The sequence below is a fragment of the Sinocyclocheilus anshuiensis genome, unplaced genomic scaffold (genome assembly GCF_001515605.1).
Source record: "Sinocyclocheilus anshuiensis isolate Anshui unplaced genomic scaffold, SAMN03320099.WGS_v1.1 scaffold279, whole genome shotgun sequence".
Lineage (NCBI taxonomy): Eukaryota > Metazoa > Chordata > Actinopteri > Cypriniformes > Cyprinidae > Sinocyclocheilus > Sinocyclocheilus anshuiensis.
In genome coordinates, this window is record NW_015549591.1 from 456147 (window position 1) to 467428 (window position 11282).

Genomic DNA, 11282 nt, shown 5'->3' on the forward strand with positions numbered 1-11282 from the left:
GAGGATGCTGTGATCGGAGCTGTGTTTTTGTTGTGTCTCGCGGGTTTCACAATAATGGACATGGAAAGTCAACGTATCAACGGTTTGAGCTTGAACTTGCCCCTGATCTCGGATCAATTTGTAGACATTTCTAACCTGTCATTTGTGTTATTAAAATGATGAGTAGTAGTTAATAGTCTATTATTGGCCTGTTTAGAGAAGCTCTCCATATAACAAATAAACAACCCCTGCAAATTAATAATTATTATTAAAAAAACGCACACACAAATTATACAGACACTTCATATTTAATGGTATTTTATTATTTTAATTGCATTTACTTTTACTTTACTTTTAGTCATTTAGCAGACGCTTTTATCCAAAGTGACTTACAAATAAGAAAAAGTAATTAAAACTAAAAGCTAAAACTCTATAAATACTATATATATACACATAAAAAGTAACAAAGTAACGTAATTAGTTACTTTTTTATGGAGTAACGCAATATTGTAATGCATTACTTTTAAAAGCAACTTTCCACAACACTGTTACTGACACATAGTAAGAGATGATTATAAAAAAACTGAAACAGAAGTAGTAGGAAAGAGGAGAAATAAAAAGCGATGCTTATTACTGCATTTACTATATTATACTTTCAAGAAAGCGTTTGCATTGGGTTTGTAAAAGCTGTTTTTTGCATGTCTTGGCCTGAGTTTTTGTCGCATTTACACAAGTTTGACCAGCAGGCGTCACCGGCGTGTGGTGTTTCGAGCGCTTCGAGTCAGTGAATCGTTTTGCGAAGCAATTGGTTCAATTAATTCGAAGCTTCGAAAAGGTTCGTTTCTCTCGTCGCTGCCGCCCTCAGCCCCTCCCCCTCTGATGCAGATCCGTTTCCGGTGTGACGGCCTTGTTTACTTGTCAACACGTCGCTGCGCTTTCCTCCCGATATAAAACCCCGTCAGAGTGACTGACAGCACATTGTGATCGGAGCACATACGATCCCTTAAACAACAATGCAGACGAGGAACAGAAGCTACAGTGGACTGATAGCGGCCCGTGTACTTTTAATCACCAACAAGTAGGATCCGCAAATGTTTGAAGACAGATGTGTGAAGGCTAACTAACAGGCTAAGAAGCTAAGAGCATTTCAGTCGGATTGTATTTGATCACCTAAACCCACCGGCCATTATCCGCAGAATACGAGCGTTTCTTTCGTTTTGAGGCCGTTCTGATCCATCTCTTTGAGACCATGGTAAGGCTTTACATGTCACATTACTGTATGTAGAAAGCGTGTGCAGTTCACCAGATCATTCTTCAGATGGTAAAGTACTCCAAATCAAGCTGTTTGCTCAACTCTGAGGTTTGTGGTAACATGTTGGTGGTCATAAATTGTGTTCATTAGGGATGACTGACTGTCTAAAGATTCTTTATACGCTGTTTTCTTAGTTCTTTATTGCGCTGATCACAAGGTTGTAATGTTAGGTACAAAAGGTTATCGGTTCAAACCTTCAAGGGTTGGTGATCCATGATCTTGAACCATTGGGTCCTTGAGCAAAGCTCAACTCAACACTTTCTCCAGCTGTCAATTTGTAGACTACATGCTTTTCGATATTGTTTCCCACGGACCACAAAACATGATCATCTTAATGCGAGGGACCCCTATCCTAATACGTAAAAATGAAAATGATAATATAAAAATGTTGCTGCCAATACAATACTATACCAATTTAAAAACATTTAGTAACTTTTAAGTTACATATATTTTTTTTCTCCACTTGCTATAGTATTGTACTGTTAAATGTATTATTTAAATCCATTTTTTGTTTACTTATTTTAATCAAAATTGTATTTATTTAAATGTAACTATATTTAAATCTTTTTTTCTTCTTCTGTTATTTATATTATTTATTGACGTCCTGAACATGACATGGACAAAAACATGTTTATCGTGGCCACGGAAAATCATCATCTTTATGTGTCAGATATATTAAAAGTAGTATGCTATTCTATATTGTGTCTTTTTGTAATCTAGTTCACGATCAAATTTATGTTTATTTTACTTTCATATCTCAGAAAAGTATAAAATAGCATTTATGGGTATAAAAAACTACATATACATTAAATTATTAAAAAATAATATGTAACTTAGAAAGAAATCTCTTGCTTTCTCAAATATAATAACTATAAATTATCTGATTAGTAGCCAAAAACTGCATTTGCAAAATAAGAATAGCATAAAAAATACTTGTACTGTATTTTGCAATATTGAATTAAAGAATTTGTTCCTCCTTTTTATTATTATTAAACAAAATTTCAGTATTCGGTACCAATACCAGTGAAAATCCACGGTTCTTGGTACCAAAGCAAAACACAAAAACATGCTAATTTAACAACATTTTTATTAATAACGTTAAACAAAAATTAAATGTACAAAACCAATGCCATTCTTTATACTTATTTAAAATTGTTTCAAGTTTTCCCACAAGTAATAAAAGTATGAAAAAAGTAAACAAGTTTCACCCAAAAGTTTAGTCATAGTTCTGCTGCCACTGAAAAACATCTGTAAATTGTTGTCTGTTTTAGTGTTTGCTGGTATGTTTCAGGGTCTTCCTCAGTCTGCAGCTGTAAAAGGAAAATATAATATACTTTCTTTTCCACATGCCCCTGGCACTCCCTTGTGGCCCCCTAGTTGATATGAAAGGATCTATTATCCAGTTAAGAGACTGGTTGTCCACTCAGCTGTCTGTAAAAGTAAAACCACCAGCTTAGTCATTACTTGCAATCTGACATATCAAAGAGTTTTTCATAGCCATTCGTATGAAAGAAAACCTCTCAAACCAGTAGCCTAGGATAAGAAAGGCATATGAGGGCTGAGATCACGAGGGTGTGTCTGATTTGATGTTGTTGTTGCAGGACGAGGCATCCCCGCCGTCTCTGACTGATCTGTGCATGACTCTGGTGAGCTCCAGGCTGGAGCTCTTCTGTGAGATGCGTGATGACGGCTCGCTCTCCTTCCGTGAGCCGCTGGTCTTCCCGCAGGAGCTGGCCGACCAACTGCTCTGCAAGATGGCCACTGAGGGTGAGCGAGCCGTCCTGTATTTCAAGGAATGTTTCACAAACTTAAGATGACATTCCTGCACATGGAACAATGATTGTGTGTTCGATATTTCTGATAGTTCATCCAAAAATAAAGACTCATTTACTCACCTTCATGTCACTCCAGACTTGTAGGACGTTTTTCTGTGGATCACAAAAGAAGATAATTTAAAGAATGTTTGTATAAAAAAAAAAAAAAAAAACCCAAAAAACCAGACATTTGTCTAAATATTTTTATGTTCCTTAGAAGAAAATGTCATACAGGTTTGTATGGTTTTAGGTTTATATATATATATATATATATATATATATATATATATAAATAAATACTTTCAAATTAAAGTACTATAAACTCATTATTTATTAAAATGAGCCTCCCTTAAATCAGTATTATTTATAAATTATTGTTATTTATTAATATTTTTAATTATCTTTTTATTTATATATTTTTCAGTTTATTTCCAGAATTTTAGTTTTAGTAATTTTGTGCTTTTGTCATGTTTTTGTTTTTTTTTTACCTGAAATTTAATATTTCACCTTTAGTACGTTTAGTACTTGAATTATTGCCAAGGCAATATTTCTAATTTCAAGTTTTTCTCATTTTTAATATACTGTATATTATTTTAGTTGATCTAATATTTATAATTTATTTTGTATCAGTTCTATTTCACGTAATAAAATTAGTGTTTTTTTTAAATACTTTAATTTTAGTTTTAGTTCACAGTAACATTTATTTGCAATCTCTAATTTTGATTCTGAATCCCTATTCACTTTCATTGTATGGAAAAGAACATGAGCAAGAGTGTAAACATTTTGGGGTAAATCAGGCCCTGTCATAGTGAGTTTAATTAAATGAAACTAACTTTTTTTATTATTAAAGTTATATCTTTGGCCTTTATTGGATAGGACAGTACAGATCAGACAGAAGAGCATGGGGCGGAGAGAGGGGAATAGGTTCTGCAAAGGACCTCGAGCTGGAATTTTAACTATGCTGTATGTCAACTCAGACGAAATGAACGAATCTATATTCAAAACATAATGATTCTCTTACAGGCCTGTTGAATGACAGCACAGTGGGAATCTTCCGAAGCTGCCAGCAGTTCCGGTTGCGTCACGCCTGCATCCGCACAGCCCGAATCTCCGCCGAGGCCTTCCACCGTGCCCTCTGCCTGCACCGCCTCGTGGAGCTAGATGCTTCACGGGTCAACGCTGACCTCACCATTGCCGACATCCTTCGAGGTTTATCATCCAGTAAAACCTTGCAGGAGAGTCTGCAGCGGCTCGTCCTGAACGGCCTGACCATGTCTTCTCTGGAGGAGCCCAGCTGTCGCTGTTTCAGTGCCATGCAGGGGCTGCGTGCACTCAGTGTGTCCAGTGTCGACTTCTACGACTCGGGCTTGGTGGATGTGTGCACGCTGCCTCGCTTGGAGAGTTTGGATATCTCCAACACCTCAGTGACGAACCTGACCCCGCTCCTGGGCTTGAGAAGCAGGCTACGCTACCTCACCATGCACCAGCTCAAGAGACTGGAGATGACCACCGCTCAACTGCTGGCTGTGCTTAGTCAGGTCAGCTCTCCATCTGTTTTAATGCTGAGGTCACTGAGGGTGACTCCCTTTTTGTGTCATTCAAGAAACAAAGGCATAAATAATTTAAAGGGGTCATATGATGCTGCTAAAAATAACATTATTTTGTGTATTTGGTGTAATGAAATGTGTTTATGCGGTTTAAAGTAAAAAAAAACACATTATTTTCCACAATATGACCCCTTTAATGTCTCTAAAAATGTCATGTGATGTAACCTTCAATTAAAAATTACATTTATATCTTTAAATATATTTTCTTTTTTTTTTTTGCAAATGACATGAATTATTAATTTATTAATATCAAGAAGTTTTTAGGGAGTTGCACCACATGACATTTTACAACCTAAGCCATGCTTGTCTTTTCATAAAAATGCCAAATTATCTGATATTTTCATAGACTTACTGATCTTGACACGAGGGTCTGCAGACTGCATGATATTAGAAAAAAGGGCTAATTCAATTGGGAAAAATTGGTTATACTCATAAAAAAAGAACTCAAACATCTTTCAGTGACTATGAATGTGTTTTCATAGGCCACATTCCCCCAGTTTTTGACCCATTCAATATAATAATAATATTAATATTTTTTGTTATTTAATAAAAATGTTAATATAATTTGTTAATAATACTATTATTCTGTAAAATTTAATATTTAATAAATGTTATAGTTTAACTGTAAAATGACATTAGTCATTTGCCTTATATAAAAAAATGTAATTATACAATAAAAAACTATATGATAGAATAATAATAAAAGATAATGCCAGACTTCTTAATGTTTTCTTGCTTTTTTTGTTCTTGTGTTTTTCTTTATTATGATATCAGGACAGTTGTATCACCCTGATATTTTTGACTTCATACTAAAGAAATCAAAATGAATTTGAATACAGAAATGAAAAAAGCACTCATCATAAAGCCAATTCCCACTGCACTGACAGAGTACAGTACATCACTTCTCAGATGTTCCAAGGCTGACAAACGGCAAAACCTGTATCTAATCAGACAAAACCTGACGAACGTGTCTGTTGGTGCAGTGTGATTTGGCCTAAAGAAGAGCTATATTCAAGTCATTGTAGCTGTGTATTGCAATGAAAATGTATTTTCAAATAAATAGCACAAAATTAATTTGTTGACTTTCAAGAAACTTGTCTCTCTGGCTAGGAAGTTTGTCATTGTGCTTCTGCATGATGATATGTAATTGTACGCACATTGTTTTTCTGTTTCTATAGCTGGAGGGTTTACAGCACCTTGATATCTCAGACGATAAGCAGTTCACATCCGACGTGGCGCGGCAGCTTCTGGAGACTCCTGGCATCCTGCCCCAGCTGGTGTCTCTGGATGTTTCGGGCCGCAAGCAGGTGACTGATGCAGCGGTCAGGGCTTTCGTGGAGGCGAGACCGGGCATGACCTTTGTTGGTCTGCTGGCCACCGATGCCGGATTCTCTGACTTCCTGTCTGGAGAGGGCAGCTTAAAGGTAGGTGCTCGTACACAACAGCAAGATGTTTTGAAAAATGCAACATTATCCTCATTACCTGCTGCTTATTTTTAGATGTTGTAAATGATTGTAAGATCATGATTATTTTTCTGTTTTTGCAGGTGACTGGAGAGGCCAATGAGACTCAGATCTGTGAGGCATTGAGAAGATACAGTGAGAGAGAGGGCTTTGTCAGAGAAGCTCTCTTCCACCTCTTCAGCCTCACTCATGCCATTGAGAAACCACGACCTGACATCCTGAAGGTATGCATACTCACAAAGATTGAGTGATGAATCAAAGGTCACTGCATTTCTCCATATCAGTCCTCATGTCCCTGCTCGTCACTTTTCTTTTGTTCTCGATCTGCAGTTGGTAGCATTAGGGATGAAGAATCATCCGGCCACACTGAACGTGCAGCTGGCAGCCAGTGCCTGTGTGTTCAACCTCACGAAACAGGAACTGGCCTTTGGAATCCCTGTGCGACTCCTGGGGAACGTCACACAGCTGCTACTCGAAGCCATGAAGACCTTCCCCAACCACCAGCAGGTACGTAAAAACAAGACTAAATGTAGAAAGCCCATCGTAGCCGAAATAAAATGATAGCTGAGAATATTAAATGTATTTTCTGTGAGATGGCTTAAAGTTGGGATAAAAATAAAACAAAGATAATTCCTCTAATTTTGTTGCCAAATACATTAAATGCTTAATGCAAAATGTTATATGCACTATAAATCTAGTTTATAATAAGCAAAACATGTATTTCACTAAATGAACACAAGGAAGAATAACATTTACTCGTTTCATTTACTATGCATGAATATATTGATACTTCATAATAAAGAGCAGTATTTGTATTTTATACTATATGTGAATATATCAATATTTTATACTCTATATTATTTATATAGCTATGTTTATATTTTGATATAAAAAATTTAATTCTTTTTTAATAGTTTTTAGTACTGAATTCATTTATTGAAATGGACAGTTTGCACATATCCATGGGAATAAATCAACCTTACCTATTCAAAAGAGTGTTATTGTTAAAACAATAATTGTTTAAAATAAAAAATAATTTTTGATTAAATATTAGATAGGAAAAAAAACCATTAGAAATGTTGAAATGTAGAAATTACTAAAACTGAAATAAAAATAAATTTAAAAAATAAATTAAATTTAAAGCTAAAAAATAAATAGTAAAATTATTCAAACTTTAATTAAAATGAAACCTGAAAATATATAAATGAACGGCCAATTCAAAATATTAATATACTATAATATTATATAAATAATATTCAAATAACACTGACTCAAATGCTCTTTTTACTACTGAATTAAGCATCTTAACATGACACTAGTTTAAAGGCATTTAGGAAAAACAGATTAATATCACTGCAGTATTTACTATGTTGCTTTTACATCACAAGCAAAATCGCCACTAGTATATTTCGAATATTCAATATTATTTGGCTCAAATTGTTTCCCTCAGTGGATTCATAAATTAGATTGTATGGTATGATGAATGTATTATGTAGTCGGGTCACTTTCACTTGGCAGCATGATTGTGTCAACACTTGTACAGGAAGTAGACTTTTCACACCAAAGTATGTGAGTGGAGTGGGAGTGGAGTGGCGTGATTTTTGACTTGGCGTGGTTATCAAGAATTCACACTTTAAACATCATTAACTAGCTTGACAGATCGATAGCGGGAGGTTATATCTCAGGCATGTTTGTTTGTAGCATGTGGATACTCAATACTGATTGGGTGAAATCATGTTTTAAAACAGTTTATGGTACAGGTAGTTAATCTCCACTCTAAATGAATGTGCTGCTCCATTGCTGCACACGTGCGCAACACACAAGCTCGCTCATAACGTACAGATTGCGCGCACATAGAAACATTCAGGAGTGCTGAAAATTGTCAACGCTGTCCTGTGATTTATAAGCTTAAAAGCGGAAAAGCTACAGCATATTCTTTCTGTTTCTGAAGTAACTACAACCCTCAGCTTTGCCATAGTAGAGAGACGCTGCACAGACAAGTGAGTTAAACAGCCATTTAATATAGACTTGGGCTAATTGTAGTGTTCCAATAAACCATGTTAAAACTATTCTTCTAGTATAGTGTATTTATTTTATGAAAATCAGACTTTTCCAGGTTTTAAGTGCTATAATCAGGTCCACGGTGCATCTACCAACCAAGGAAACGTGAAAAAGATTAACCTAGTAACTTTGTTTTGGTAAGCCTTTTTCTGCAAGCATCTGAAAAAACGAGCGCGTCTGATTTCGCTCCCCTAGTGACGTTGCAAAGGGATCTCATTATAATATTACCGCCCCTTAATCTGTAAGTTTCCACCCACGGTGCCGTCATTTTGATTTTGCAAGTGACAATGGTGTACCAGTTCTAACGCCATGGCGAAAGTTTGAGCAAAACATGCTAACTGTTCTGTCTTTGACTGCACAGACGAGCACAGAACACTATTTAGAGTCCCAGCCTCAGAGGAGACAGAGAGCAGAGGATTTATTGATTTATTTACTGTATATTGCTGCTGCCACACAGATCTAAAATAAACATGCGATTTATTTCCCAGCTGTTTACCTTCACAGACATAACCGACTCTTTTTGTAACTCGTGTGTTTTTAGCGTAAACTTGTGTGTGAATGAGAACTTAGTTTAGTACTCACATGCTGTGACAGCCGCTTTCTGTGCGTGTGCGCTCAGAAAACCATATTTGAGAAGTTTCAACTAATATGGTTTAAAACGCATGATTTCAGCGCGATAAACATGATAATCAGAAACAAAACAGATGTTTTTAGCAGGTCCGAGCTGTAATGGCTCTATTCTGGAAAAGGGGGCGGGGAGCAGCAGCTCATTTGCATTTAAAGAGACAGGCCCGAAAAACAGCGTGTTTCTGCTTCCACTCAAAATAGGCATTTTCAAAAGTATATAATAAAAGGTCTGTGGGGTATTTTGAGCTGAACTTCACAGACACATTCTGGGGACACCAGAGACTTATTACATACTGTAAAAAGGGGCATAATATGTCTCCTTTAATAGAAGTTCTGAACAGACGTATAGAAATACTTTAGCCACAAATTTCGTCATGGAGCAGCGTTTCTGATCAGTGGAGCGAGGAGCGGGAAATGCTAAACCCGCAGCGGAGTGATTATAGAATGCTTGGCGTGCGCAGGAGAAATTGTTGCCGCTCCACTCGGCTCACATACTCCGTTTCACACAATAAGCATTTGTTCTTCCTGAGAACATTCAACATTCTCATTTTACATGATCATTCAGTTCCCCATGATGATACATCATTTTGAGAATGAGGAAAAGGTTTTACAGGTGCCAACTATGATTTCCCTTTGAACAGTTTTTCTGTTTCCCCCCCCAGCTGCAGAAGAACTGCTTGCTGTCTCTATGCAGTGATCGAATCTTGCAGGAAGTTCCCTTCAACAGGTAACACTTTTCATTTTCTGCTTAAAAATGTGATAATAATAATCACTCTATTCAGTTTTTGTCAAGCTGCTAATAATACCTGAGGTAATATCAATACATATTAAAGTAATTTAGAAAGAGAAATCTAAATGTGCATGTTATTTTCATCTGTTTTGCAAGAGCAGTATCATATCTGTTGGTCTTTTGTTGTGTTTGACTGTTGCTTTTTGTAACTACCATATTCAAAAGTTAGAGGTTATTACGATTTTTTTAAATGTTTTTCAAAGTGTCTTATGCTTACCAAGGCTGCATTTATTTGATAAAAACAGCAATACTACAGTAAAAACAGTAATATTACTGTTTTCTATTTGAATATATTTTAAAAAGTAATTTATTCAGCATCATTACTCCAGTCTTCAGTGTCACATGATCCTTCAGAAATCATTCCAATATGCCGGTTTTGTTGTGCTGCTAATTGTTTTTAAGATTCTAACATTAATTGTAATATTATAGTCACTTTTGATCAATTTAATGCATCCTTGCTGAATATAAGTATTGTTATAAAAAGTATGTCGAAAGAATAAGTATGTAGACTGTTAACTTGAAACTGTGTGATTACAGACAGTTGTCACCCTTGGCAAGTGTATCAGCCAATCAGAATGTAGAATTCAGCAGTTCTGTTGTGTAAATACACAAAGTCTACACACCTACTCATGACTGTTTACAACATTTCTAAAATGCAATAACATTTTAGATGAAAAGGTTATCAGATAAATGCTTTCGGTTTAAACTGGTAGTTTGTCGTCTTGTTGATGGATTTAAACGTCACACCAGTTTATGTGGATCAAATATGTTGTTTGTTCAGGTTTGAAGCTGCCAAGCTGGTCATGCAGTGGCTGTGTAACCACGAGGATCAGAACATGCAGAGGATGGCTGTGGCTATTATCTCCATCCTTGCTGCCAAGGTGAGCAGGTGCAGTCGGCACTTGAGAACAGGTTTAACCGTAGAGTCTTCCAGAAGAGATTCAGAACATTCTATCGCAGTGATGCATCATGAAATGCAGAGTGACAGATTCTCCCAGTGTCACGTCAGCCAGCACTTCCCCTCGGGGGAATCCAGTCCCCATTCTGAAATGCATTCCACTTCGTCAAGTGGATAAGGGAAGTTTATATGGACAGACCCTCGACCTCGAGTGAGTCGACTCGTTTGTACACTTCAGGCAGCTCCATATACCACAGTGCAACACGATTGTGACGTCACAGCAGGCTGCGCTTAAAAGGACAGTTCACCCAAAAATGAAAATTCTGTCATTTATTCACCCTCAAGTTGTTCCAAACTCAAAGAAACAAACTCATACAGGTTTGGAACAACTTGAAGTTAGAAGAGGAAGAATGTTCATAACCAAACAGTTGACTTAAATAGGTTATGGGAAAAAAGAAAAAAAAAAAACTAACTAGACTCTTTGTGTGCGTTTCTTTAATAGTTGTCCACTGAGCAAACTGCACAATTAGGAGCTGAGCTTTTTATCGTAAAGGTAAGGTTTTTTTTTTTACATTTGTAACGCTTGAATGGGAGGAATAGTGATTCTTATCTCTCTCACAATCTTCACATCATAGCAACTCCTGCACATTGTGCGGCAGAAAACGTGTCAGGGTATCGTGGACGCCACGTTGAAGTTCACACTCAGTGCTCTGTGGAACCTCACAGATGAA

At 36.4% G+C, this 11282-nt stretch overlaps 1 protein-coding gene across 1 annotated transcript in view; it reads left to right on the forward strand.

Moving 5' to 3' along the window:
- Positions 1-1153: 1153 nt before the first annotated feature.
- LOC107658153 (protein zyg-11 homolog) overlaps positions 1154-11282 on the forward strand; it is a gene marked incomplete at its 5' end in the record, with an annotated part of 13524 nt that continues 3395 nt past the window's right edge. The window contains 10 exon segments of the mRNA XM_016446617.1: positions 1154-1231; positions 2893-3058; positions 4129-4643; positions 5891-6136; positions 6259-6399; positions 6506-6682; positions 9526-9590; positions 10435-10534; positions 11054-11104; positions 11187-11282. The exon segment at positions 11187-11282 is cut by the window's right edge and continues 4 nt beyond it. Of these exon segments, the coding sequence (XP_016302103.1) occupies positions 1154-1231; positions 2893-3058; positions 4129-4643; positions 5891-6136; positions 6259-6399; positions 6506-6682; positions 9526-9590; positions 10435-10534; positions 11054-11104; positions 11187-11282 (1635 nt within the window).